Source organism: Narcine bancroftii, chromosome 4 (genome assembly GCF_036971445.1).
Source record: "Narcine bancroftii isolate sNarBan1 chromosome 4, sNarBan1.hap1, whole genome shotgun sequence".
In the NCBI taxonomy this organism is placed as follows: Eukaryota; Metazoa; Chordata; class Chondrichthyes; order Torpediniformes; family Narcinidae; genus Narcine; species Narcine bancroftii.
In genome coordinates this window covers 38,903,936-38,928,895 of record NC_091472.1, presented here as the reverse complement: position 1 = coordinate 38,928,895, position 24,960 = coordinate 38,903,936, and the positions used below count along the sequence as shown (strand labels likewise).

The window sequence follows — 24,960 nt, the reverse complement described above, 5'->3', positions numbered from 1 at the left end:
ATTGTAATTGTTTTCATTTCAAATACTGTTCTTTGAAAATAGTAGAGGAACAATGTGTAGCAATGAGCCTTAATTTGCAGGCATAGATTGTCATAAACTCTTTCTATTTTGTTTACAACAGCAAACAACAGCAGTTTGATGGCACTACTGGATGTCAAGGAATCACAGGAGACAGAAGTTTAAAGACATCTGAAGGAGGAGGCACAGTTGGTAAATCTCGCAAAAAGAAGGGGAAAACAGAATGCATTTCTGCACAGCCAAATCCATTAGATCAGACGTGTATCCACCCTGAATCATATAACACAGCAATGAGGTAAGAGCACAAGGCAGAAGGTGTGAACTACCTCAGCACTTGATTTAGTTTATTTCTGGCATGAGAGTCAACTAAAACATTTCTCTATTCACAGTCTTAGTAAGCTAAAGTAATAAATAAAAAGCTTGCCTATTAATTTTATGATTTTAGTTTATAAAATAATGCATCCATGAACAGATGTATCATAAACATAATGTACGTGATTTTGCTTGAGCATAAAATCAATGTGCTTATTAATATAACCTGCTCTTAAATTTCTGCATTTAAAACTTACTACTTATATTTTGTGCTTTAAATTGAGAATGACCTGCTTCCACTGGTTAATGAGGCCTATCAGAGTCTTTCATAGATGGGACAGGAGGTGGCTGATGGGTTAGGAGGGTAGCCAGTTTATGAAAACTCCTAGTCCCTCTTATGCTTGGTTTCTGTCTGTTCATGGTGCATGAATTTGAGTTTCTCAAAACCATCCTAATTTCAGCATTCTTAAATCAGAAACTGTCAGCGGTCAGCAAGGTTGTTGCACTGCTCCAAGGATACATTGAGCACATCCTTGAATCTTTCTATATCTATCTGATAATGTTCTTGTACAGCAGCTCAGAATAGAGACCCTTTTATGGGACATCGGGCATGTAAGCAATGTCCATTGTAGCCAAGATCCTTCTTGCTGCATTATTATCCTGGCAGACCTCTAATGTTGGCTCACTTATCCTCCCAGTGAATTTGGAGGATTTTACTGAACCAGTGTTGGCAGTATTTTTCTAGTATTTTGAGATAACTGTTGTATGTAGTCAAGTTCTCTCAAATGGGATGAGATCACTGCCCAGTGGGTAATGAATTTTGTGCAGAATCTGAGGTCTTGATCTGCAAATATCTTTTCCCTTATTTAATGAAAGACTGGGTGGTAATGAACTATATTATCAATATCTGCCTTCACTGAAAAATTGTTTCTGTCATATGTGAAGTGGTGCACATTTCCAGTGTTTTGCTTTCCTTGAAGAATGGCTCAAGCCTGAAACATCAGTAATATATCTTTATCTCCTGTGGATGCTGCGAGACCAGCTAAGTTCCTCCAGCATTTCTGTGTGTTTTTACTTGCTTTGTACTGTCAGACAATGGTGTGGTGCACATCTCAGACAATGGTGTGGTGCACAGGACAGAGCAGAGTGGCAGAGGACTTTGGACTTGTGGATGTTGAGTGTAAGGCCCATCCTCTTTTATGTTTGCATGAGTGTGTCAACAATGTCTTCAATCTTGGTTACTGATGTTTGAATGACATTTATTCTGCAGAAAAGAGACCTTTGATTGAAAAGTTTCCCAGTAGCTGTAAGGATTAGTTCTACTCCTACAGGAATCATATTAGAGGTGAATGTTAATTTTGATGCGAGAAAGATTTGAGAAAAGTGTTAAAACAACACCACAGCCTTGTTTGAACCAATTTTTAACTGAGGTTGGTTTTGTGTAAATCCATTGGTTAGTATTATGGCTTGGATACAGTTATGGAGCATCCTCAATGGAATTTTAAGAGCCATACAGCATGGAACTGATCCTTTAGCCCAACTAATTTACTCCAACCAAGTTGCCATTCTGTGCTAATCCTATTTGCCTGCATTTAACCAATGTCATTCGAAATCCTTCCTATCCATATTTTAGCAAATCTGTTTTGAATGCCAAAATCATACCTGCTTTTATAAGTTCCTCTGGCAACTCATTCCAGATATGGACAACCCTCTGAATGAAAATGTTGCCCTTTTTGTCCTTTTTCAATCCCCCCACCCCCTTTTCACCTTGAACCTAAATGCCTTAGCATTAAAATATTATCTAAAATATAAGTGACAATAGTGTGGTAGTGTAGCTATGATGCTAGCAGCTGGAGTTCTGGGGCATTTATCCAGAACCACAAATTCAAATCCTTATAGTTTTTTAATTAAAAAATGTGTAGACATACTGCACAGTAACAGGGCTTTTCAGCCCCCAAGTACACGCTGCCCATTAACACCCAATTGACCTACAACCCTTAGAGTGGGAGGAAACCCACGCAGACATGGGGAGAATGTACAAACTTACAGACAGCACAGGACTTGAAACCCAGTTCTGGCGCTGTAACAGCGTTGCGCTAACTGCTTCACCAACTTTACTCCCCTGGGATTTGAGTGAATTAAATTCAAGTGAAACATGAAAGTCTGCAGGTGCTGTGAAAAATACAAAAATGCTGGAGGAACTCAGCAGGTCTCGCTGAAATAAATAACCAATGTTTTGAGCCTGAGCCCTTCTTCTCAGTATTAAATTCAACTTCAGTAATTAGATAATCCCGAATTTTAAAATAAAACCATTTTTTCCAGTAGCAATAATCAAATTGTCAAAATACATTTGGATCACTTAAGACTTTTCGAGAAGAAAATCTACCATCCTTGCCTGCTCCAGTTTGACTAATCAAAGGTGGTTGACTTTTATCTGCCTCTCTGGCTTAGAGTAATTGGAGATGTAAAATAAATGCTGACATTTTCAGCCATGTCTACAACCCATGAACATTTTTTTCATGGATAACATTACAATAAAAATTAGAGTGTAAAACTAAACTCTGCAGACATCATGATTGGCATACCTTGATGAAGAGCTCAAGGCCGAAACGTTGGTTATCTTTGCTACAAAAAGTAAACGGTTTGACCTACTGAGCTTCTCCAGTATTGTGTTTTTACAAGAAAAATTAGACATTTTTTTTGCTTTGTATCTGTCAGACGTCAGTGGCAGGTGGCAACATTCTCTCCCACATTTGTGTCAAATATTTTGAGACCGAAAAATCACACAGACATTTTTGCAGAACTTAGTAATTATCCAGAATTAATCTTGTTTTTTTTGTGTGTGTGTGTATGTGCCTGAAATTTAGGCGAACTAAAGCTTCCACCAGAGCAGGGCAAAGAATTAATTGGCTTTTAACTGATATGAGTTAGCACCTGGTTATGATGTGAAATAGGACGTTTTACTCCATCTCAGACATATCCATACTGCACACATGTTATTTCCTTTAAATCACAGCTATGTAATCACATAATGAGATAAACAAGGACAAGGTTCTTGGACTAGCAGTCAAAGCATTACAACAGATGGAGAAACTCAGCAGCCTTTATTCATTGCTATTTCTGAAATAGGTTTATATTCTCAGATTGTTTCTTTGGATATATATGTGGATCAGTTCTGTGTATGAGGAAGAGTGGTGATTTCCTTCATGCATGGTAGAATTATATCTTTACAAATGCGTTTGAAATTTTAATTCTGCGACATGCAGAGGCAATTTTATTCCCAAAGATGTAGGTGTTTTTTTAAACAAGTAGCGCTCTTTTGAAACATTTTTATTTGTAGTCTCGCAAGAATGAGGGTATGTGAGTTTATGGTCATAAACACAAGCAGAACATACAAATACATCAAAATTCTTACTTGCTACAGTCCCCCAGGTTTGTAAGGTACACCAGCAACAATAGCCACAATATGCCATGAGACAAAAAAAGAAATAAGGATAGATAAATATTCACAGTTGCAGTTAGAGCAACTAAAAATGTTTAAACAGTAAAGACATTTTTTGGTGCTCCTGGAGTAGTTTATGGTTAGGGTATGTTCTAATGTTACTAAGTTCAATGATGTCAGTGTTATCAGGAGACAAGAATAGTTTCTGTATGTAAATTGCATGATAATACCTTGCAGATTCCATTTGCCAGCTCTCGATTTTTCAATTGCTGAATGAACTGATAGAGGTGACGTAAGTTCATTTAGAGTATGTCATTATTGCTTGATTGAACATTTGAGAAGTCATATTCATGAAAAATTAATTTGTTGATTTTGTCTGGAAATGCAGATAGTTTGATGTAAAGCACAGGTACGGTATGTCGCTGAAAAGAGGGAAAGAACATCCATATTGTTTTAAATAATGTTGTTTAGTTTTATGTGTTCTTTTTGCTTATATTTTTGACATCTCAAATGAGATTGGAAAAGAGCCTAAAGGGAATGTTTTGAAGGTTGAAAAGGGTGTGAAATGAAGAGATTTTGAATGAGAATATTAGATGGCTGGTGTGAAGAAGTCATAGAACCAATGAAGGCCACTTGACCATAAAATCTTTGCTACGTCTTGGTAGAGTAACCTATTCAGTTCTATCCCCAGAGCTTTAAGTTATTTTCTCTTAAGTATCAAAATGCCTCATAAGCATAGTATTGGCCCTTTTATAGTGAAATTTAGCAAATTGTAAAGACAGGTTTCCTCTGGATTTAAGATGCTCCACTTACCTGCATGAAAGGTCCACTGAGGGTGGTAGTGTCAGAGGTGGTAGTGTCCTCCTGCATAAAATGAATGCTGCTGAAAGTAGTTCTTGAGGAGGAGGGCTGATGACATCACCAGCCCGCAACCCAAGAGCGTGAATTTTAAAGTACCATCTGCGAAAACGGAGATTATGATCCACAGAAGATCTGCCTGAGCTCTAAGACTGCTCGACCGGATCTCCACTAGTTCTCATGCCTGCTCTTCAGTTGCAATTGTTGTGTATAGGACGCTTTCACTCCCCGGCACGTATGTTCCACATCACAGTGGCAGGCGGAGCTATGGCACTGCACACCTCACCTCCTTCACCTTCGGAAGCCGGCTCAGGAATCTCCTTGCGTAAAAGGACCGCATGACCTGCCTTTTCCGTCCTCTGCATAAAAGGTAAATTCACCTTTTTTTAAACATGAGCTGGCAATAGCGCAGCTTTTGTGTTTAATCTGATTCCGTTGACGCTTCTGACAAATATTCTTTTTGTCAAAAAATGTAGCCCTCGGATCTCCTTTAAGGTTCTCCCTCTCAGCTTAAACCCATGTCCTCTTGCTTGTGATACCCTATCATGGGAAAATTATCTTGCATTCTACCCTTTCTCTGCCTCATAGACTGTCATGTCATTCCTTGGCCGCCTTTGCTCTAGGGCATCCAAATTCTCATTGATAGTTGTATGAATTTAAATTTAGATATATCACACGATAACAGCCGCTTTCGGCCCAGGAGCCCATGCCGCCCAATTACACCCAATTGATCTCCATCCCCGGTCCGTTTTGAATAGTGGTCAGGAAACCGGAGTGCCCAGATAAAGCCACACAGATGTGGAGAGAACGTACAAATTCCTTACAGACAGTGCCGGATTCAAACCCTGGTCACTGGTGCTGTTACAGCATTGCGACGCTAACTTTACTGCCCTTGATTTTGACTAGATCTATGTTCTGAAAGAAGCATTTCCTCAATCATCCGGATTATTTTATCCTTAATGTTTCCACAGATCCTTGAAGATTCTGCAAAGCCAAACTGCTTTCCTTTCATTTCTCCACCTAAACCCACCACAACCTCGTACACTTCTGTCACCAATTTTGTTCCAACCTTGCACGTGAAAACCTTAATCTCTGGACCACTGTAATTACAGTCAAATTACCATGATCTGGGCAGTATGGACCGACCTAGGAGGGGAGGCAGGCCCCTCCAGCCCGGGTAAGAAACCTGCATAGGAGAAGGCCACTCCGATATAAAACCTACGACCCAAGGACCTCGCTGCCACGTCCCAGCTTGCTTGGCCACGGCACACGAACCATGGGTGTAAAGGGTGGGGCCAGTACTGCGCGCACTGCACTCCACCTAAAAGCTCCTTTGCGCAGGCCCGAGGACAGGTCCACGTCCTCCCCCTCCACGTCCTCCCCCTCAAAAGATGCTCACAAACTCAAGCTAGCATGCTGGAACATCAGAACCATGCTAGACAAGGCTGACAGCCACCGACCTGAACGTCGGTCTGCCCTCATTGCACATGAACTCCTCAGACTTGACATCGACATAGCCGCTCTCAGTGAAGTCCGCCTGGCAGATGTAGGCAGCCTCCAAGAACGCGGCGCGGGCTACACACTCTACTGGTCTGGCAAGCCTTCGGATGAACGACGCCTATCTGGTGTAGGCTTCATGGTCAAGAGCTTCATTGCCTCCAAACTCGAAAACCTTCCAACAGGCCTCTCGGACCGAATCATGTCCATGCGACTCCCACTTCAAAACAAGCGTCACATCACCCTCATCAGTGTCTATGCTCCAACCCTCCAGGCGGAACCAGCAGAAAAGAACAAGTTCTACACCGACCTGCGCAACCTCATCCAACGTACCCCTACAGCCGACAAGGTTGTCATCCTGGGCGACTTCAACGCTCGTGTCGGCAAAGACTCAGAAACCTGGCCAGGAATCCTGGGCAAGCATGGCGTCGGCAAGTGCAACGACAATGGGCGCCTCCTGTTGGAGCTCTGCGCAGAACAGCGACTTGTCATTACAAACACCCTTTTTCAGCAGAGGGACAGCCTTAAGACCACCTGGATGCATCCCCGATCCAAACACTGGCTCCTCCTGGACTACATCCTGGTGCGAGAAAGTGACAAACAAGATGTGCTCCACACCAGGGTCATGCCTAGCGCGGAATGCCACACTGACCACCGGCTGGTTCACTGCAAGCTCAACCTTCACTTCAAGCCAAAGCCCAGGAACAATAAAGCCCCCAGAAAGAGGTTCAATGTTGGAAACCTGCAGTCAGACGAAGCGAGAGGAAACTTCCAGGCAAACCTCAAAGCAAAGCTCGACGTTGCAACCCGCCTCAGGGACCCGTCCCCTGAAACCCTCTGGGATCAGTTGAAGACTACCATACTGCAATCCACTGAAGAGGTACTGGGCTTCTCCTCCAGGAAAAACAAGGACTGGTTTGACGAAAACAGCCAGGAAATCCAGGAGCTGCTGGCAAAGAAGCGAGCTGCCCACCAGGCTCACCTTACAAAGCCGTCCTGTCCAGAGAAGAAACAAGCCTTCCGTCGCGCATGCAGCCATCTTCAGCGCAAACTCCGGGAGATCCAAAATGAGTGGTGGACTAGCCTCGCCAAACGAACACAGCTCAGCGCGGACATTGGCGACTTCAGGGGTTTCTACGAGGCTCTAAAGGCTGTGTACGGCCCCTCACCCCAAGTCCAAAGCCCGCTGCGCAGCTCAGACGGCAAAGTCCTCCTCAGCGACAAGATCTCCATCCTCAACCGATGGTCAGAACACTTCCAATCTCTTTTCAGTGCCAACCGCTCAGTCCAAGATTCCGCCCTGCTCCAGCTCCCTCAACAGCCCCTAAGGCTAGAGCTGGATGAGGTTCCCACCCTGGATGAGACATATAAGGCAATCGAACAACTGAAAAGTGGCAAAGCAGCAGGTATGGATGGAATCCCCCAAGAGATCTGGAAGGCTGGCGGCAAAACTCTGCATGCCAAACTGCATGAGTTTTTCAAGCTTTGTTGGGACCAAGGTAAACTGCCTCAGGATCTTCGTGATGCCACCATCATCACCCTGTACAAAAACAAAGGCGAGAAATCAGACTGCTCAAACTACAGGGGAATCACGTTGCTCTCCATTGCAGGCAAAATCTTCGCTAGGATTCTACTAAATAGAATAATACCTAGTGTCGCCGAGAATATTCTCCCAGAATCACAGTGCGGCTTTCGCGCAAACAGAGGAACTACTGACATGGTCTTTGCCCTCAGACAGCTCCAAGAAAAGTGCAGAGAACAAAACAAAGGACTCTACATCACCTTTGTTGACCTCACCAAAGCCTTCGACACCGTGAGCAGGAAAGGGCTTTGGCAAATACTAGAGCGCATCGGATGTCCCCCAAAGTTCCTCAACATGATTATCCAACTGCACGAAAACCAACAAGGTCGGGTCAGATACAGCAATGAGCTCTCTGAACCCTTCTCCATTAACAATGGCGTGAAGCAAGGCTGTGTTCTCGCACCAACCCTCTTTTCAATCTTCTTCAGCATGATGCTGAACCAAGCCATGAAAGACCCCAACAATGAAGACGCTGTTTACATCCGGTACCGCACGGATGGCAGTCTCTTCAATCTGAGGCGCCTGCAAGCTCACACCAAGACACAAGAGAAACTTGTCCGTGGACTACTCTTTGCAGACGATGCCGCTTTAGTTGCCCATTCAGAGCCAGCTCTTCAGCGCTTGACGTCCTGCTTTGCGGAAACTGCCAAAATGTTTGGCCTGGAAGTCAGCCTGAAGAAAACTGAGGTCCTCCATCAGCCAGCTCCCCACCATGACTACCAGCCCCCCCACATCTCCATCGGGCACACAAAACTCAAAACGGTCAACCAGTTTACCTATCTCGGCTGCACCATTTCATCAGATGCAAGGATCGACAATGAGATAGACAACAGACTCGCCAAGGCAAATAGCGCCTTTGGAAGACTACACAACAGAGTCTGGAAAAACAACCAACTGAAAAACCTCACAAAGATAAGCGTATACATAGCCGTTGTCATACCCACACTCCTGTTCGGCTCCGAATCATGGGTCCTCTACCGGCACCACCTACGGCTCCTAGAACGCTTCCACCAGCGTTGTCTCCGCTCCATCCTCAACATCCATTGGAGCGCTTACATCCCTAACGTCGAAGTACTCGAGATGGCAGAGGTCGACAGCATCGAGTCCACGCTGCTGAAGATCCAGCTGCGCTGGATGGGTCACGTCTCCAGAATGGAGGACCATCGCCTTCCCAAGATCGTGTTATATGGCGAGCTCTCCACTGGCCACCGTGACAGAGGTGCACCAAAGAAAAGGTACAAGGACTGCCTAAAGAAATCTCTTGGTGCCTGCCACATTGACCACCGCCAGTGGGCTGATAACGCCTCAAACCGTGCATCTTGGCACCTCACAGTTTGGCGGGCAGCAACCTCCTTTGAAGAAGACCGCAGAGCCCACCTCACTGACAAAAGGCAAAGGAGGAAAAACCCAAAACCCAACCCCAACCAACCAATTTTCCCTTGCAACCGCTGCAATCGTGTCTGCCTGTCCCGCATCGGACTTGTCAGCCACAAACGAGCCTGCAGCTGACGTGGACTTTTTACCCCCTCCATAAATCTTCGTCCGCGAAGCCAAGCCAAAGACCATGATCCAGCAGTCACTCAACCGGAAACTGGCAAAAAATGAGGAAAGATATCAATAAATACAATTTTAAAATAAATAATAAATCAATAAAGTTTTAAATAAAATTGTAAAAATTAAGGTTCTCTGAAGCAACACACAACCCACTGGGAGCCAACATTCAGCCAGTGGGGTGCCCTGGTTGTGTCCTCCTCACAGCAGCTGATTGAATAGAGTTTCAATAAAGTTGTATTTGAATAAAATGGTGGTGCCCAGGATGAAGCTGGGACTATCATTTCCTGTTAAAAGTCTTTATCTTTATTAGTATATTAATAAGGCTTTATCTGTAAACTTGGGAAAAGAGAGGGGGTGTTAATTATGATGGTGGCATGGTTAGGATAGTGGCTAGTGCAGTGCTGTTGCAGTGCCAGCATCTGGGGTTCAAATTTAAAGAAACATGCTCTGTGGGCCTGACTGGGATACTGGCATGTAATTGAGCTAGGTTGTCAGCACGAGGAAGGTGTGCTGTGAGCCTGACTGGGACACTTGTGTGAAGGTGAGTCAGCTTGACTAAGATACTTAAATTTTTGCAATTTACATTTTTAAATTTAAATTTAGACATCCAGCATAGTAACAGTCCCTTCTGGCCTATGAGCCCATGCCGCCCAGTTACACCCAATTAATCCACAACCCCCCAGTCCGTTTTGAAGGGTGAGAGGAAACCGGGGCCCCGGGGAAAACACATGCTGGCACTGGGAGAATGTGCAAACTTCTGATAGACAGTGCAGGAATTGTACCTTCCACTGTAATTTGAAAATGTAAAGTATTTTAAAAATAATCAGTATTGTAGTCTTTAATTATGTAAAATTCACTTTAATCAGCTAATTCCTGTAACTCTCAAAATTTAAATTTGTATCCCAGTTGCTGGCACTGTAAAGGTGTTACGCTAACTGATACACTAACCGTTCTGCCCCTTGCTTGGAGGTGAGTCGGGTTGCTCCAAAGGCCCGACTGGGACATTTGCATGGATATGAGTCAGGTGTGCCAAGGGCCTGACCAGGACACTTGCCTGGAAGTGAGTCAGGTTGTCAGCATTAGGGCAGCGTGGGTTAATTATGATGACAGCACGGTTCGTGTAGCGGTTAGCACTATGCTGTTACAACACTAGCAACTGGGATTCGAATTTAAATTTTGTAAGTTACGGGAATTAGCTGATTGAAGTGAACATTACATAATTAAAGACTACAATACTGATTTTTTTTTCAAATTTTGCACTTTCTTTTTTCTTTTTAACCATGTATTCTTAATGCAGGTATTGAAAGAGTAAGTCTCAGTCAACTGAAAAATTTGAATATTTGACATCAACTAGGTGCCAGATAACAGGGATTTTACTGTATATCTGTTCTGCACCTCTAATACTTTTAAGTTCTCCCAAAAATTTGATGACGAGAATTGGATGTAACATGTGACCTAACTAATAAATATTCAACAGAATCTTCCTGCTTTTTTACCCCAAGAATGCTTTACTTGCTTCTATCACAAATGTCCCTGCCATCTTCAAAACTTTTAAACTGTAACATTTCACCTTTGTTGATCCTCTTCACATTTTGCTGTATTAACTATCAAATGATGCTTGTTTGCTCTTTAAAGCCATTATATGTCGTCCTGTAGCTGATTGTCCTCCTCCACCTCACAGATTATCCAAGGTTGATGTCTGTAAATTAACTATTTTTGCCCCAAATAGTTTGTTTATATGAAAAAAAATCAATGGTCATATCATTGATTTTTTGTGATCATTACTGCCACCGTCTCCCAATCTGAAAAGCAATCATTTCGAACAACTCTGCATTGTACCCAGTATCATTTTTTTCTTTGCTCTTCCTTTTCCACAGTGTCCAATATTGCTGATCAGTCTTTTTGGGTTTTTTTTCCAAATGTCTCCTGAATATCCAGATAGATTACATTTGCTCCATTCTCTTCATCAATCTTTGTAACCTCCACAAAATATTCAATTAGTTTCATCAATACTAATTTGCCTTTGACTGAAAAGGCAAAAAAAAAATTGCAGATGCTGGAAATATTAAATATAATAGTATTTTTAGCATTTTCTATTTTTAAATCTATTTTGCCTTGAACTGATGTGAACAGGATCTCTTGGTCATTTTCTGGCATGTGCCTAGAATCCTTTTGAAACAATAGCGCATTTGCCATTCTACAATCTTCTGACATCTACACTGTATTCAAGGCGGATTGTAAAATTATGTCAATTTTGCCCTGAATTTCCTCAGCAATATAGGATGTATCTCATCTAGATTAGCCTTGCTAACAACTTTATCAATTTATTGTCTTCCTTTACTCATGTATTTGCAGCATACCCTTGGTAAATCCTGATTTCAGGTACTCTTTAAGCATTCCAGTCCTCAATGTATAGATTAACTCTTCGTACTTTATTTAGCCCCATCCCTCTTACAATTTGTTTATTCAGATATCTGATGAGAGAGGGGAAGAAGCTGTCCTTGTGCCACTAAATGCTCATTTTCTGGCTCCTATACCTTTTTCCCGATGGTACCGGAGTGAAGAAGGCATGGCCTGGGTGGTGGGGGTCCTTGAGGATATAGATGCTGCTTTCTCAAGTCACCACCTCTTGTAGCTGTCCTCGATGGGGTGAAGGCTGGTGCCTGTGATGTCACAGGCAGAGTTAACAACCCTCTGGAGTTTTTTTCTGTCCTGAGCATTGGCACCTCCATACCAGATGGTGCTGATGCCACCACTTAAAATGCTCTCCACTGTACACCTTTAGATGTTTTTGAGTCTTTGGTGACGTACCAAATCTCCTCATACTCCTCACAAATTATAGCGGTTGGCGAGCTTTGTTGTGAATGGAAAAAAGACGCAAATGCTGGAGAAACTCAACAGGTCAAACAGTGGCTTCATGTAGCAAAGGTAAAGGTACATCACCAACGTTTCAGGTTTGAGCCCTTCATCAAGTTGCATCTTTACCTTTGCTACATACAGGCACTTTGACCTGCTGAATTTTTCCAGCATTTGTGTGTTTTTTCACTTAATTACGGTGTCAGCAGAATCCTGTGTTTCACCTTTTGTGATTGCATCAGCATGGAGGCCCCAGGACAAATCCTCAGATGTTGACATCCAGGAATTTGAAGTTCTTGATCCTCTCCACTGCTGACCCCTCAATTAGGACTGGCTCATGTTCTCCTGATTCCCTTCTGAAGTCTACAAATATCTCTTTGGTTTTGCGAATTCTGAGTACAAGGTTGTTGTTGTGACACCACTCAGCTGGCTGATCAATCTCCTTATTGCTGTCCAAGAGTTTCCTGGACTACAGCCTTGAATTCCTGGTTTTATATTTATGTAAAATAGTACAGTATTTTGCATAATTACTGTCAATTAGTGCCTGCAATTTTAAACAAATCTGACTGCTTATGTGGTGAAAATATAGTAGATGAAGCCATCTTTTCCCGAGTAGCATTATTCCATATTTCACAAATGGTGAAGACTTGATGTTAAAATATTGCTCCAAATATATTAATATCCTGCCTTTATAGGGTTGTACTTTATATTCTCATAGGCGAAATATATCTGCCTAATTTGTTGTCGAATATATCATTTTGCCTTCAAAAAGCAACCTGTAAGGTGTAATACCTGTTTCAAAAGACTTGTTAATCAATGACAATTGAAACTAAAAATGAGTAAACTGAATAAATTTTCTCTTTAAATTTATTTTTTTTGTCACAATTTTCATGGCATGTGTTTCCTAGGGTTTTTTTTATGTATAGGCAACAAAATATTGCGTTTAAAACAATGAAACCAGAATGTTAGATGAATAAGGTTTGACCTACTACCCCCATTTTGGACATTTAATGCTATTTAAGTTGAAATTGTCCTGAATATTTTAGGACAGATTTGATGATTTTGATGGCTTAGCAGCTGAAGTTATAAATGTCTGGTGGCTGAACATGTTTGTTTTAACTAAGCTATTCTTATCCACTAATTATGGCATGGATACGGATATGACAGCAATTCTAATTGCATCAGCAGTAAGTGTGGTTATATTGTCGAAATGTTATCACAATAAATTTGTTATAGCATATTTAGCTACATTTGAAATAAACAAGAAAGTTTGCTGAAACTGGAAACCCGGAACCACAGACAAAATGCTGGAGGAACTCAGTGGGACAGGCATCATCTGAGGAAGCCAATAGATAGTCAATGTTTTAGGCCAAACCCCTTCATCAGGAGAAGCAAGAAATGGCCAAAAGCCCAAATAAAAGGGTAGAGGGGGAAGAGCACAGGCTGGCAGGTGACAGGTAGATACAGATGGGAGGAGGAGGATAAAATGGAAAAAGTAGGAAACTGGGAGGAAGAGGCAGAAAGCTGAGGAAGATTAACTCTGATAGGAGGAAGGAAGCTGTGGTTGACAGGCAGGTAAATTGGGTGTGGAAGGGGAAGGTGGAAGAAGAATGGGGCCAGAGAGATCAGGGAAAATAAGGGGTGAGGTGTGAGGAAGCAGTGAGGGGCGGTGGGGGGTGGGGGGGGGGGGGGGGTAGTGCTGTTCCTGCAGTTTGTATGTGGCCTCAACTTGGCAGTGCAGTAGGCCATGAACAGACATGTTAGTATGGGACTACTATAATGAATTATTTTACCCTTTTTAAAAAAAAACAAAGCAACATTCTCTCCTTATTGTGATAACATCTTGGGCTTCATTGCGACTTAAAGGTTGCGTAAAAATTGAGCCTCCCAGTTTCGAGAAGAATATTACTTCAGATTAATGTTTTTGCAAACTAAATAATTTTTTGTTTGTTTTAAGGTGAATTTTGATCAATGTTAATGTTTTCACATTAAATCCAATTAGAATTTTGGAAAGATACAGAAAGTTAGAATATTTAAGTCAAGACTGTGATGCTGTGAATAAATATGTGCAAATAACAGTATGATCTTTATGGCTGTCGCAATTCCTTAACCACACATTGTAAAATGTTTAAGTCACGTAGCTGATTGTGGATAATACAGTAATTATATCATTGTAATTGAGTAGTGTATTTTGGTGCAAATAGGATTCAGTCACACAGTTAAAATGAACTATTTCATTTCATTGGAGATGAGCATTCAGTATAACCTTTTCAAATGTCATTAGTGCTTTTTGTTAGTGCATTGGTTTGACTTTGTGGCTTAGTATTGTGCAATGATCAATTGCGAATTCTATGAAACAAAGCAGAAGTATGGTTTAAATGTTTTGTTTTCAAAGTGATTGTGTTGCATCATTATGAATTCTCTCGATGCAATGGGTATGGATGTAATGGCATATCAGATTGCAGTAATGTGATGAACTTGATATTCTCCGTTTTTAAATAGCTTTGCTGGAAATGATTATGCAGTAAGAGAATGACTCACTGGAATTGGTGTAAGGCATGACAATTCTTTTCACATCTTTAAAGGAACATTATCTAAAAAAGCAAGATATGCTAAACAATGTAAGCAAGATGGTACAAAAACCTGGTATGTTACACTGAAGCAGTGTATAATTAACAGTGCATGGTTGTAGATTCATATAACTGTTCTACACCATTGTCCTTCCATTGCCTCCCTGAATGCACATTGTGCCATTTATGGATGGGGTCCTGTTTCCTATCTATATTAACTTGAATGGTGAGTCAACAGTCTCAAGGAAGACACTTTCAAATCAAAGTAAAATTTGCATTGTATAGCTGCTGTCAGATACTAAAGCACTTCACAGCTAATTAAATGTGATCTCTGGATAAATAAATTTCATATTTTGCCTGCATACATTGCAATAAATAGTTGCAAGAAAGTATTAGTTGTATTTAAGAAATTATGAATAACGACTTCTACAGTTAATAAGCAGTTTTTAAATTCCCTTTGGTTGATTAAACAGGAAATTATCATTCTTTAATTTATTGGAATCTTTTTCAAAGACGATATCAATGACATGATGTGACCAGAACTCTGTACAGTATTCTAAATGTGATCTAATCATGGTCTGGTACAGGGTTTAAAAAAAATGTGCTTTGTTTTGTATTAAATAGGATTCGTTATCTAACCTAATACCCTTTATGCTTTTGTTATGACTTTCTGGCATTAAACACAAACCTTTAGATAATTATGAGCAGATTCCTTTCTCTCCCAACCAATTTCAATAGTGTTCCATGCAAATGTTTAACTGGACTTGATGTCGACCCTGTTCACTTGCATCACAAAATGCATTGATTTGATTTAAATATCTGACCCATTTTCATATCATTGGTATGCGGTTGCACACTCTCTTTTAGTTTCTTTATTAACTCTAACCATGTAGATTATATCCAGGTCACTTACGGAGAATGTGCAGTCATAAATCTTATTTGAGAATTCTGTTTGAGTTCCATGGTTCTGGGTGAGATTTTAATGCTCATAGTTTAATTACTTTTGCTTTAATTACAATAGTGTGACAGTGCCTGTATAATGAGCTATTCTAGTTTAGTACAGTTACAAAACCCAATGACATCAAAGTTGCATCATGGCTTTGCCTCTGAAGATTTCAGTTGCAAATCTCGATGTGAAAGTGTAAACCGATGGCTTCTGCTTTACCAAGTTACTGTTGTGAACTTCTTGATCTTTAAGTTAAACCAGTTACCACACAGTGGAGGACAAAACAGCTTCAGAATATACTTTTTTGTTCTCCACTGCCGGTTACGTTTGGACTGTCTACATTTTCAGTTGCACAAAAGTCTGGCCCATCTCCCCTGTTCCCACCATTCATCAAGATCATGGCTAATCCTCTACCTCAGCACCAATATTCTGCATTCAGAAATCTATAGTTAGTGTAACACCAGCAATCGGGACCAAGGTTTGAATCCCACGCTGTCTGTAAGGAGTTTGTATGCTCTCCCCATGTCTGCATGTGTTTTCCCCAGGGACTTCAATTTCATCCCACCGTTTGAAGTGGTGGGAAGAAATTGGGTGGCATGGACTTGTTGGCTGAAATGGCTTGTTACTCTTGCTGTATGTCTAAATTTAAAATATAGAATTAAAATTTAACATTTGAACTCAATGATTGAGTCTCCGTAGCCATCCACGTCAAGAATCAAGATTCCCTTTTGTTGTGTACACAAATTTCTTTCCCTTGGTTTGCTTTGTAAAGGTACACAAAATTGCACCACCAGTCCACCACCACTGTCAAGGAGAAAAAGAGTCCCTTCTGGAGGGGGAGGGCGAGCAGCCAGATGTTGTGGTCCATGTGGAGACCAATGACATAGAAGTGGGGATGAGGTCGTGAAGAAAGAATATGTGGAGTTAAGTTAAAAAACAGGATCTCAAGGGTGGTAATCTCGGGATTGCTGCCTATGCCACATGCTAGAGAGGGTAGCAATAGGACGATGTGGCAGATGAATGTGTGGCTAAAGAGTTGGTGCAGGGGGAAGGGGTTCACACTTGTGGATCATTGGGATCTCTTCTGGAGAAGGTCTGACTTGTACAAAAGGGATGGGCTACACTTGAACTGAAGGGAGATCAATATCCTGGTGGGCTGGTTTGCTAGAACTGATGGGGAGGGTTTAAACTAGTTTGGTAGGGGGTTGGGAATAAGAATGAGAGTGCAGAGATTAGGGTAGAAGAACACTTAGATTTGAAGGGAGAGGGGAACCAGAATGTTAAAGTTGATTGAGTGTGGGGGGTGGTAAAAGTCAATGATAATGAAAGGTGTGTATGTGGGGGACATTCACTCAAGTATATATGTAACAATGAAAGGAGCATTGTAAGAAAGGTGGATGAGCTTAGCGCATGGATTGACACATGGAAATATTATATTGTAGCCTTCAGTGAAACTTGGTTGCAGGAGGGGCATGATTGACAGCTAAATATTCCAGAATTCTGTTGTTTTAGGCATTTTAGAACAGGAGGGAAAAAAGGAGGAGGAATCGCATTGCTTGTTAGAAAAAGCATTACTGTGGTGCTATGGCAGGATAAATTGGAGGGCTCATTCAGTGAGATTATTTGGCTGGAATCAAGAAATGGAAAAGGCATGAAAAGACTAATGGTAGCGTATTATAGACCACCTAATGGGCTGAGGGAATTAGAGAACCAATGTCCATACTGTATAAGGGCTGGATGGGTTGGAGTTTGTCAAATGTGTTCAGGAAAGTCTTCTAAATCAATACGTAGAAGAACTGACAGGAGAAGGGGCAGAATTGGATCTCCTAGTAGGGAACGAGATAGGTCAGGTGAAAGGATTTTGTTAGGGAACGTTTTGGGTCTAGTGATCATAATACTATTAGTTTTAGGTTATTAATGGAGAAAGATAGGGCTGAGCCTAAGGTTGAGATTCTTGAATGGAATAAGGCAAATTTCAAGAAGATGCAAAGTGATTTAGAGGTTGTGGATTGGGATAATTTATTTTCAGGGAAGGATGTAACAGATAAATGGTAAATATTCAAAGGGGAAATTTTGAGAACACAGAGTTGGTATGTCGCTGTGAGGATTAAAGGAAAGGCTAGAAAATATAGAGAGCCTTGTTTTTCAAAGGATATTGGGAATTTGGTTTGGAGGAAGAGGGATTGTACAACAGATAAAGACAGGGAATAGATTAGGTGCTTGAGGTATATAAGGAGTGTTTAAAAAAAAATCTTGGAAAGAAGTTAGAAAGACTAAAAGGATATATGAGGCTGCTTTGGCAGGCAAGGTTAAAAAAAAATCCAAAGGGTTTCTATAGGTACATTAAAAGTAAAAGAATAGCGAGGGATAATCAGATGGGTAGGCCGTGATGATCAGATGGGTAGGCTATGTGAGAAGTCTGAAGAGATGGGGGAAATTTTAAATATTTTTCTTCTTCAGTATTCACTAAGGAAAGGAATATTGAACTAGGTGAAGTAAGGAAATCTAGTAGTGCGGTCATGGATAATATACAGATTAATGAGGAGGTAGTATTGGTTATTTTAAAGAGAATAAAGGTAGATAAATCTCCAGGTCCTGACAACATATTCCCTAGGACCCTGAGGGAGGATAGTGTACAAATAGTGGCAGCTCTGACAGAAATATTTAAAATGTCACTGGCCATGGGGAGGTGCTGGAGGATTGGACGCTAGTTCATGTTTTTCCTCTGTTTTAAAAATCAAGGCTCCAAATGTAAACCTGGTAATTATAGGCCTGTGACTGACATTGATGGTGGGTAAATTAACGGAGAGGGTTCTTAGGGATGGTATATACAATTATTTGAAAAGACGAGGATTGATTGGGAGTAGTCAACATGGCTTTGTACCTGATAGGTCATGTATAAGGCATTAAGGATGCCAAATTTGGAATATTGTGTGTCTTTTTGGTTGCCGAAGGATATAAACAGAGTGGAGAGAGTGCAGAGGAGATTTACAAGAATGTTGCCTGGGTTTCAGTTACAGAGAAAGGTTGACCTTGTAGAGTTTTTCAAGGAGGTTAATAAGAAAGTTGATTAGGGGAAGGATGTGGATGATGTCGATACGGACTTTAGTAAGGCCTTTGACAAGTTTCAGCATGAAGTTAATTAGGAAGGTTCAAGCATGAGGTATTAATGATGAAGAAGTGAAATGGATTCAACAATGTTTGGATGGGAGATGCCAGAGTGTAGTGGTGGAAAATTGTTTGACAAATTGGAGGCCAGTGACTAGTGGAGTGCCTCAGGGATTGGTACTGGGTCAATTGTTGTTTGTCATGTATGTTAATGATCTAGATGATAGGGTGGTAAATTTGATTAGTGAGTATGTAGATAATATGAAGATTGATGTTGTTGTGGACAGTGAAGAAGGTTATCAAAGCTTACAGTGGGATATGACAGTTAGAAGAATGGGCTGAAAGATGGCAGATGGAGTTTAATACTGATAAATGTGAGGTGCTACATTTTGGTAGGACTAATCAGCAAAGGTAATACACGTTAAATGGTAGATAATTGAGTAGTGGAGTAGAACAAAGGGATTTAGGAATTCTGGTACGTAATTCCCTGAAAGTTGACTCACTTTTAGATAGGGTGGTGAAGAAAGCATTTGGTATGTTGGCCTTCATAAATCAAACTATTGAATACAGGAATTGGGATGTCATGTTGAAATTGTATAAGGTATTGGTGAGGCCAAATTTGGAATATTGTGTGCAGTTTTGGTTGCCAAATTATAGAAGGATATAAACAGAACAGAGAGAGTGCAGAGGAGATGTACAAGAATGATATATATACTTATATAAAAATGTTGTTATTGTCTGTACTTTGTATTATTATTCATGGTTTCTCAAATAAATAAAGTTTATTTTTAAAAAAAGATGTACAAGAATGTTTCAGTTACAGGGAAAGGTTGAGCAATCAGGGACTTTATTCCCTGGAGCACAGACGATTGAGGGGTGATTTGATAGACATATTTAAAATTATGAGGGGACAGATAGGGTCAATGTGGACAGGCTTTTTCCACTGAGAGTGGGGGAGATTCAAAAAAGAGAACAGGGATTGAGATTGAAGGGGGGAAAGTTTATGGGAAACATGAGGAGGAATTTCTTCACTCAGAGGGTGGTGGGATTGTGGAATGAGCTTCCGGCCAAAGTAGAAGATGTGGGTTCAATTTTAATATTTAAGGAAAAGTTAAATAGGTTATTAGATAAGAGAGCTATGGAGGGTTATGGGCTGTGTGTGGGTCAATGGGACTAGGTGGGAGAAAGTGTTCGGCATGGACTAGAAAGGCCAAACAGGTCTGTTTCTGTGCTGTAATAGTTATATGGTTGATTTTCTATGGATCCCATCACTTCCTCCATCGCCACCTCCTCATAACCTCTACAGCTACACAGCCTCCTGTCTTGTCCTGTGGTGATCCTCAGCCCAAGGCAAACATGTCACCCTCCTCGGCCTCTGGTTTCACACCCCTACAGCGATTAGCAATCTGTTAGTGCCCAAGGTCCTCTGGAAGCTCTGCTCTGCTCACTATTGGCACCCTCATGAATCGCAGTCCCAATACCTGGTTGCAGCAATCTTATCTTCAGCATCCTGCGGCTTGGACTGAGTCTTTCAACTGCCAAGCTCTGCACTACTCCTTCTCTGCAGGTGCTCTTCCAGGCTTATCTTTCTCAGCGAAAGCCCCCAATTCTTGGATGTCAGACCTCTGAGGATCTTCAATTGAAACATTTCCACCAGGCCTGGCAGTTTAAACTTTCAGCGGACCTACTTCTGGGTCTGCAGCAGTTGTGACACAATTCTAAGGAATTACCATGCTCTGAAGAAAATCTTCACAGTTGAGTTCTAAATTATCTATCCCATTTTGTGACTCTGTAAATCCTGAATCCACAACTCCTCAGCCTCCTCTTTACACTAGAATTTTGTTGTTTCATTCTGGAGAATACAGAATCTAGTTGCCTCAAACTTTCTTCAGACAGTGAACCTTTGTTTCAGGAAATATTTCAGTGAATCTTTGATTTACTGCCCAAATGATAAATGGACACTTTTTTTAAGTTACAAAAAAAAACAAATGTATACACAGTTCTCCAGAGGCAGTTTCATTACAATTCCATAAAATTTAATTAAGATGTATTTACTCCAATTTTTAAATTCTCTCATAATAAAAGCTAATTTTGTTCTTGCCCTTCTATTAATTGATTGTAGCATTTGCGGTTAGCTTTCAATAATGTATACTAGGACATCCATGTTTCTTTGAGTATCATATACCTAGAATTAACATATACCTCAGCCCACCATAATTCACCTATCGTCACATCTCCACAGCAGATGCAATATTGCTGGCTCTCCACTCAGCTCTGGATCATCTGGAAATCAGCAACTCTTCATCAACTACAGCTCAGCCTTCAGCACCATTATTCCCTCAGTGCTGGTCAAGAAACTACAAACTCTGGGCCTCTGCACCTCCTCTGCAACTGGATCTTTGACTTCCTCATCGGAAGTCCTCAGTCTGTACAAATTGGGAACAATGTCACCTCCTCATTGATTACTAATGCAGGCGTACCTCAAGAATGCGTGCTTAGCCCACTGCTCTTCTCATTATGCACCCATGACTGGATGGCCAGGCACAATTCCAATGCTATCTACAAATTTGCTGATGACACTACAGTTGTTGACAGAATCACAAACGGCAATGAGGAAGCGTAAAGGAGGAAGATAGTTCAGCTCATTAAGTGGTGTCATGTCAATAATATTGCGAGCAGATAAAGTTTCTAGAATTTCCATGGATAAAATGACCTGGGATTATAAATTGGGAGGGTTAAAATTACTGGATTTTTAACAATATTATTTAGCTGCACAAATTTGTTTTTTTTAGTAAGGTGATTCTTTCCTGGGCTATAATTGACTTGCATATGGTAGGAGAGGAGATGACAGAAGAATTTATTTATAAATGGATTTTTAAATTAATTAAAAGGAAATCAAATAACCCATTATTGAAACATTTAATTTATATTTGGGATAAAATTAAACAATCTGTGGGATTAAAAGAGGAATTATCCTTAAAATTGCCTCTATCTCAAAGCAGCTTAATACCCATGACTTTGGGTAATAGAATCTTGGCTACCTGGTACTAACATGGTATCAGGTGTATTGAAGATTGTTATGATCAACAGAGACAATTCATGTCTTTTGAAGAATTTAAAAATAAATATAATTTACCTAATAACACATTATTCTGCTATTTCCAATTGCGACCTTTTTCTGAGGGAAAAGTGGGGATCATTAATGGTCCTACCAATATGATCTGACGTGGAAGTTTAACTTTGAAGGGGGAATGCAACTAAATTTACCTCTAATATATATGCTCTGATCCAAGATCAAAATCCAAAATCTGGACTACATAGATCGAGGGAGAGATGGGAATCGGATTTGGGCATTGTAATTTATCCACAATGCTGGTCAGATCTACGTGTAGATAGTATGACTACCTTAATTAATTCTAGATAAAGACTGATCCATTATAATTTTCTACTCCAAGTATATCTCACACCTCAAAAAATACATAAAAATAACCAGAATTTTCTGATAGGTGTTCTAGGTGTGATGTAGATGTTGGTACCATTTTACATTCCACAAAATTAAGTCCCTTTTGGGTAGAATTGGGGGAAATGTTGACAAAAATTTTGTCAGTGAATTTCCCTTTAGACACGGAATTGTTTCTTCTAGGGAATTTGGCAGTTATAAAGGTTAATTTCTCCTGAAGTAATCCTAAATTTATTAAAATTGTGCAGTCAATAGCCAGGAAATGTATAGTGGTAACATGGAAATCTGATTCCCTACTTCACATTGATCGTTAGAACATGGAAGTGGAAAGTTGTATTCCCCTTGAGAAGATTACCTATTGTCTAAGGAATAGATGTAGTATTTTTGTCAAAATTTGGCAACCTTATTTAAATTACTTAAATGCCCAGATTGTATAATTTATTTTGATATTTGTCAATTAGTATACTTATTAGAAATTTAATACCTTCAAAATGATGTGACACAGATGTTGAACCTTGCCCCTGTTGCTTTTTCTTTTCTTTTTTCTTTCTTTATATCTCCCTCTATCCCCTGCTGTCTGTCCCCATTTATGTTAAATCTGGGGAGGGGGTGCTGGAGAAGAGGGACTCTCCGTTCATTTTTTTTTTTGGACCTCATGAATGTTTTTCTATGATTTTATATTCAATGTATTATTGTTATTATATTAGTTGAGTCCGATAATTCTGTATTTTCTTAAAACCTAAATAAAATATTTTTAAAAAGCAATCTTTTGTACCACATTAGCAAAACCAAGGAGATGATTGGGACTTCAGGAGGAAGTCAGGGGAACATGATCCAGTCCATATTGAGGGCTCAGTAGTGGAGAACTTCAAATTCCTGGTTGTTAACATCTCTGAGGATCTGTCCTGGAGTCTTAATGTTGATGTAATTATTGAAGAAGGCTCAACAGCGGATATACTTTGTGAGGTGTTTGAGGAGATTCAGTATGTCATCAAAGACTCTCGGAAACCTCTACAGATGTACCGTGGAGAGCATTCTGGCTGGTTGCATCATTGCCTGGTATGGAGGCGCCAACTCTCAGGACAAGAAAAAACTCCAGGTGGTTGTTAATTCGGCCTGCGACTTCACAGGTTCTCGCCTTCACTTCATCGAGGACGTCTACAAGAGGCAGCGTATTAAAAATGCGGCCTCTATCCTCAAAGACCCCCACCACCCAAGCCCATGCCCTCTTCACTCTGCTGCCACTGGGAAAAAATATACAGGAACCTAAAGACGAGCACTCAATGGCACAAGGACAGCTTAGAAACATAGAAACATAGAAGATAGGAGCAGGAGTAGGTCATTCGACCTTTCGAGCCTGCTCCGCCATTCAACGAGATCATGGCTGATCTTAAAGTTCAGTACCCTGTCCCCGCCTTCTCTCCGTAACCTTTAATACCCTTATACTGAAGAAATATATCTAATTCCCTCTTAAATATATTTAATGAACCTGCATCCACTGCCCTCTGTGGCAATGAATTCCACAGATTCACCACCCTCTGGGTCAAGAAATTCCTCCTCATCTCGGTCCTAAATGGTTTGTCTATTATCCTCAAACCATGGCCCCGGGTTCTGGATTTTCCCATCCTTGGAAACATCCCATCTGCATCCATTCTGTCCAGTCCTGCCAGAATTTTATATGTCTCTATGAGATCCCCTCTCAATCTTCTAAACTCCAGCGAGTTCAATCCCAATTTGTGCAATCTTTCCTCATAAGTCATTCCTGCCATTCCAGGTATCAGCCTGGTGAATTGCCTCTGCACTCCCTCCAATGCAAGAACATCCTTCCTTAGATAAGGTGACCAAAACTGCACACAATACTCCAGGTGGGGTCTCACCAAGGCCCTGTACAGCTGCAGTAAGGTATCCTTGTTCCTATACTCAAACCCTCTTGATATGAAGGCCAACATACCATTTGCCTTTTTAACTGCCTGCTGTAGCTGCATGCTCGCCTTCAGTGACTGGTGTACAAGTACCCCTAGGTCTCTCTGCACTTCCCCATCTCCCAATCTTTTGCCATTCAAATAGTAATCTGCCCTCTGGTTTGTATTACCAAAGTGGATAACCTCACATTTATCCACATTGTAGTGCATTTGCCATGTATCTGCCCAGTTCCTCAATTTATCCAAATCACACTGGAGCTTCCTGACCCCCTCTTCCGTGCACACAACCCCTCCTAGCTTAGTGTCATCTGCAAATTTGGAGATATTACATCCAATCCCCTCATCCAGATCATTAATGTAAATTGTGAACAGCTGGGGTCCCAGTACAGATCCCTGTGGCACCCCACTGGTCACCACCTGCCACTCAGAAAACGAGCCATTTATCCCAATTCTCTGTCTTCAACCTGCCAGCCAGTTCTCAATCCACATCAATACTTTGCCCCCAATCCCATGAGCCTTGATTTTGGAAGCCAGTCGTTTATGCGGGACCTTATCGAAGGCCTTTTGGAAGTCCAGGTACATCACATCCACTGGCTCTCCCCCATCTATTTTACCTGTCACCATCTCAAAGAATTCCAATAGATTTGTGAAGCATGATTTACCTTTTGTAAATCCATGTTGACTCTTTCCAATCCCTTCTCTGCTAGTCATATGCTCCGCTATTACATCCTTAATAATGGATTCCATCATTTTGCCCACTACTGATGTAAGGCTCACCGGCCTATAATTCCCCGCTTTTTCTCTACCCCCATTTTTAAATAGTGGGGTAACACGG

The 24,960-nt window shown here is 41.0% G+C and overlaps 1 protein-coding gene across 4 annotated transcripts in view; it reads left to right on the top strand.

The window, feature by feature from the left end:
* The window catches only part of srbd1 (S1 RNA binding domain 1), a 360,487-nt gene that overhangs the window by 303,665 nt on the left and 31,862 nt on the right, over nucleotides 1-24,960 (top strand). For all 4 annotated transcript variants that reach the window (XM_069931091.1, XM_069931094.1, XM_069931092.1 and 1 more), the window contains one exon: nucleotides 122-313. In XM_069931091.1, coding sequence (XP_069787192.1) covers nucleotides 122-313 — 192 coding nt within the window. The remainder of the gene's footprint in view (nucleotides 1-121; nucleotides 314-24,960) is intronic.